Source organism: Oncorhynchus keta, chromosome 12, assembly GCF_023373465.1.
Source record: "Oncorhynchus keta strain PuntledgeMale-10-30-2019 chromosome 12, Oket_V2, whole genome shotgun sequence".
In the NCBI taxonomy this organism is placed as follows: domain Eukaryota; kingdom Metazoa; phylum Chordata; class Actinopteri; order Salmoniformes; family Salmonidae; genus Oncorhynchus; species Oncorhynchus keta.
In genome coordinates this window covers 18,800,436-18,805,799 of record NC_068432.1, presented here as the reverse complement: position 1 = coordinate 18,805,799, position 5,364 = coordinate 18,800,436, and the positions used below count along the sequence as shown (strand labels likewise).

General features: G+C 45.8%; 1 protein-coding gene across 1 annotated transcript in view; it reads left to right on the top strand.

Moving 5' to 3' along the window:
• Window positions 1–177: 177 nt before the first annotated feature.
• Window positions 178–5,364, top strand: part of mks1 (MKS transition zone complex subunit 1) — a 30,494-nt gene continuing 25,307 nt past the window's right edge. Inside the window, 9 exon segments of the mRNA XM_052457808.1 lie at window positions 178–442; window positions 651–772; window positions 908–959; window positions 1,018–1,189; window positions 1,611–1,708; window positions 1,869–1,997; window positions 2,126–2,145; window positions 2,148–2,233; window positions 2,360–2,393. Coding sequence (XP_052313768.1) covers window positions 366–442; window positions 651–772; window positions 908–959; window positions 1,018–1,189; window positions 1,611–1,708; window positions 1,869–1,997; window positions 2,126–2,145; window positions 2,148–2,233; window positions 2,360–2,393 — 790 coding nt within the window. The 5' untranslated portion in view covers window positions 178–365.

Here is a 5,364-nt window from a genome sequence, read left to right as displayed (position 1 = left end):
GTTAGTTGTGTCAGACAGATTTTTGTCTTAATTAATTACATCAGGGGTTCTTAAACTTTTACATCAAGGGAATATTATAATACTGATATTATCTTACCTGCGATCAGTGGGGGTATTTATTCTGTTGCTCTGAACTGTATCCCACGGTAGGTGGCGGTAGTGAACCAATAAATAGTTGTATTGCTCGCCAGAAACCCAACCAGGCTGGCAGACAGTTGTTACCATGCAACGAGCAGACGCTTAAGAAAAGTACTAGCTACAAAATTGGCAAAATTGCCTGCTGCTGTATACATAGCGCGCGTGTGAGTGTATGTTGCTAACCTAGCTAGTTAGCTAGCCATCAATAAAGTTCCCAATGTTACAACATGGCAGACGGCTGGAGCACCGACACCGGAGAGGCTGCCTATCGTTCCCGGGATGCTGTCAAAAACCTTAGAATTAAGTAAGTTGCAGTTGGCCGTTGTGTGGCTTTTAGTCCTTGCATTGCCATACAAGCAAGACACTGTCGTTAGCTAACGTTAGCTCTCAAAGCAGATGATGATAAACACCCAGTATATTGCTTGACCTGATCCCTGAGTTTGCCATGAAAAATGGCATTTAGCTAGCTAGAATCCCGTTTACTTTGTTTATATTTACAATGGTGTTTACAGGATCCGTATTCAGAGAGTCACCTCCACAGCAGCCCTCTCCCAACACCTTCAGCAGGAGGTTTTGACTCAACAGGAGAGGGGAGGCATTGAGCTGGACACCCTCAACTCACAGGCTCAATCAGGTGTTAACACTGTTTTGAAACAGGAAGATGATGTTAGGTGTTTTGAAACAGAAAGATGTCAGATGCTTCTTTGTTGAGTAGATGTCATTTTCGTGGTGACTAGATATGGACCACAACATCTTGGTTTTGTTTCAGCCAGAAATGATGAGTAGTTAGTGGTAGGCTGGCAGGAGAAGCTGTTCAGTCAGTGTCCTTATAACAAATAAGAATTTACTGTTTAGGATAGTTTGATGTTGCATAGTAAGGTGTGTGTGTGCACAATATGAAGTGGGTTTGTTCCAGAGTGAGTCAGTATGCCAGACTCCGCTGGAGAGACAATACCACACAGAGATCATGGCTCAGGAGCGGACCAGGGGCAGATGGAACTGCAGGATTTTCACCTACACCGATTCTGACTGCTACACCAATTGGGAAGGGGTGGTTTTCAACAGAATCTCCATATCTGTAACTGTTCTGTAACCAAAGACGCTGGGTGACAGGAAGCAAGTATAGGGGGAGGATTTATTAATAAATAGACATGAAACTAGAGTTGAACAGAGTCTGGACAAGAGAAACAAAACAACATCGATGCAGACATGGGAATGAAACTGAGGAAGTGACCGATATAGGGGAGGTAATCAATGACGTGATGGAGTCCAGGTGAGTCCGATGAAGCGCTGGTGCGCGTAAAAATGGGGACAGGTGTGCGTAATGATGAGCAGCCTGGCGACCTCGAGCGCCAGAGAGAGGGAGCTGGAGCAGACGTGACAATTTCATTATTCAAAACAAAGCATTTACCTATTTTCTGTCCAAAAGAAATGTTATTGTTTTAAAGCTGTTTTTGATGTACTCACTACAGCATTCCCAGAGTATGGTGACGCAGGTCAAGTCCAATCCTTCCTTACTGGCACATAGAATGGCCAATGTCAGACACAGACGACAGGACAGACGCCCAGTGTAGGTCCCTGTTACTCACCAAAGTGAATTATTATTAAAGTGAATGTAATTGAAGCAGCATTGATGCATCGTGCTGCTTTGAAGACAGCGTACCGCTATGTTCACATTACACCATACCCTTGTATGCAAAATGTGTTTGTGGTATTCTGTTGGTCTGCAGTGACCGCACCATCCCCAAGTCCAGGCTGATTACCTGGGACCCCTCGGAGGACTTTGTGAAGACCAGCCACATGGTCAACACACCTGTACAGACCATGCACATCATGGGGAACCTGGGACCAACGGGCAAGTGAGTAGCACAAGGGGGAAAACCACTATGTAGCCTATACACTTATTACCCTGCTTTGTATGTAATAACTTTGAAGTAGATTCCAATTCAGGCATTGAAAAGTGGCATTTTATTATTGTATTTCTCAGACTTGGCCAAAGGGAGAAGGAATGCTTGTCTGCACGATAAGAGCAGATGGAAATGGAGTGTTTACCATCAAACCAGACTTCAACAAAGGCAAGGAGCCCTACAGGCCAGTGACCCGCACCTGCTGAAGTCAAAATGTTTTACCCCAAGCTCAAGTAAGGGTCACTTACTTGGTAGCAGAATTCATACATTCCCAGTCATTTACTGTGTTATGATGCTGTGTGTTTGCACCCAAGGTTGAGACGGAGGGGGAGAAGAGGGAGGTGTGGCGTCAGACCAGAGGAGACAGAACAGCAACAGTGCATATTTAGACGTGAGTGACTGAGTGTGTAGTGTTATTCACTGTTGGTGCACTGTAATAATACTTGTATTATAGTTCATCCCAAAATCAAAACTTGGAAGATGTTTTTGTTTCCCAAAGTGGCCTTCATGTCAGATTTGTCCTTATGTATGTACATACAGTACACTGATGAGATATTATTATAGCCTTTCAGGCAGGTTAGATTATTTTCTATGACGATGACCTCTCCTCTCAGCGTTATGTACGTCATATAGACTACCTCAACAGCTTGGTTGGCCAGGACTGAAATGGTATGCATGTAGTTTGTGACAGATCTTTAACACAAGTTGTTTCGTCAGCAAAGGTCATCTCAAATCCAATTTTATTTGTTACATGCGCTGAATACAACCTTACAGTGAAATGCTTATTTACAAGCCCTTAACCAACAATGCAGTTTAAGAAAAATAAGTGTTTAGTAAAAAATAGATAATTTAAATAAAAGTAACAAATAATTAGAGAGCAGCAGTAAACTAACAATTGCGAGGCTATATACAGGGTGTTCCGCTACAGAGTCAATGTGCGGGGGCACCAGTTAGTCGAGGTAATAGAGGTAATATGTACATGTAGGTAGAGGTAAAGTGACTATGCAGAGAGTAGCAGCAGCTTAAAACAGTGGGCGGGTGCAAAAAGTCTGGGTAGCCATTTGATTAGCTGTTCAGGAGTCTTATGGCTTGGGGGTAGAAGCTGTTAAGAAGTCTTTTGGACCTAGACTTGGCGTTCCGGTACCGCTTGCCATATGGTAGCAGAGAGAACATTTTATGACTAGGGTGGCTGGAGTCTTTGATAGTTTTTTGGGCCTTCTTCTGACACCGCCTGGTATAGAGGTCCAGGATGGCAGGAAGCTTGGCTCCAGTGATGTACTGGGCCTTACGCACTACCCTCTGTAGTGCCTTGCGGTCAAAGTCCGACCTGTTGCCATACCAGGCAGTGATTCAACCAGTCAGGATGCGCTCGATGGTGCAGCTATAGAATTTTGAGGATCTGAGGATCTGGACCCATGACAAATCTTTTCAGTCTCTTGTGGGGGAATAGGCTTTGTTGTGCCCTCTTCACGACTCTTGGTGTGTTTGGACCAAGATAGTTTGGTGATGTGGACACCAGGGAACTTGAAGCTCTCAACCTGCTCCACAACAGCCCCGCCGATGAGAATAGGGGCGTGGTTAGTCCTTCTTTTCCTGTAGTCCACAATCATCTCCTTTGTCTTGATCACATTGAGGAAGAGGTTGTTGTCCTTGCACCACATTGTCATGTCTCTGACCTCCTTATAGTCTTTCTCGTCGTTGTCGGTGATCAGGCCTACCACTGTTGTCACCGGCAAACTTAATGATGGTGTTGGAGTCGTGCCTGGCCGTGCAGTCATGACTGAACAGGGAGTACAGGAGGGGACTGAGCATGCACCCTCGAGGTGCCCCGTGTTGAGGATCAGCGTGGCGGATGTGTTGTTACCTACCCTTACCACCTGGGAGCGGCCCGTCAGGAAGTCCATGATCCAGTTGTAGAGGGAGGGGTTTAGTCCCAGGGTCCTTAGCTGAGTGATAAGCTTTGAGGTGTTGGTGTTATCACCACTGGTGTTGATATTGTACTGGTGAGCAGATAACAATAACGCCCATCGCTGCATGTGACTGGTTGCAAGCGACGGAATGCCGGTGTGGGGACCAACGATGGAGGTGAGGCGTCAGCAGTGTGAATCATTGGCCAAACAGAAACTGTTAACATTTCTTAACTCCAGCCACAATGGCAAGTGCTTCACGCTCTGTCTGTGCATAATTGCTCTCGGCTTTACTTAAGGTCCATGATGCGAAAGCAATTGGCTTTTCTTCACCTGATGGCATGATGTGTGAGACAACCGCACCAACGCCATAAGGCGATGCATCACATGCCAACTGTAATGGCAAGTTGGGGTTGAAGTGGGTTAGGGCCTCTGACTGAGCTAAGGCTGTTTTCACTTTCTTGAAGGCCTCCTCACATCTGTCTGTCCACTTCCACTGTTTGGTTTTGTTCAAAAGTTCAAGCAGTGGCTTTAACATGTTAGCTAGGTTTGGCACAAACTTTGCGTAGTATGTCAGCAGTCCTAAGAATGATCTCAGCTGACTCACTTTCTGTGGGGATGGAGCTTCCGCAACGGCCTTTACCTTCGATGGCGCCTTGTGGAGCCCCGAACTGTCGATGACGTGGCCCAGGTACTCAACAGAGGGACGGAAGAACTTGCATTTGTCCCTCCGGACCCTCAGACCGTACTCCTCAAATCTCTGTAGTGTAGCGTTCAGGTTTCTCAGGTGCTCCTGCCTCCGCGTCTATGCCGGTGATGAGTAGATCATCGAGGTAACATTGGACCCCAGTGAGCCCGCTCAGTATCTGGTCCATAGCTCTCTGAAACAAGGCCGGAGCTGAGGTGATTCCAAAAGGAAGCCTCCGGTACCTGTACAGTCCTTTGTGAGTCACTATGGTCAACAGTTCTTGTGACTCTTGGTCCACATGCATCTGTAGACATAGACTTATCTTACTGAATTTTTGTCCTCCAGCTAAACCACAAAAGAGGTCGTCAATGAGGGGTAGTGGATATTTTTCAGCAGTCAAGACTGGGTTAATGGTGACTTTGAAATCACCACAGAGTGATCCATCGTTTTTTATGACTGGAACAATGGGTGTAGCCCATTCACTAACATTCACTGGGTCCAATACTCCACTCTCGACTAGTCTGTTTAACTCAATTTCAACTTTTGGTTTTATGGCGTATGGGACAGGTCTAGCTTTGAAGCATTTTGGCTTGCTGTCTGGTTTCACGGTCAGTTTAACTGTTATGTCCTTCATACTGCCACGGTCTCCTTTGAACACATCCACATCCGCGTGTTTCCTCAATATCCCTTGTAGGTTTGTGTCCTCTTTTGCAACCATGTGAAT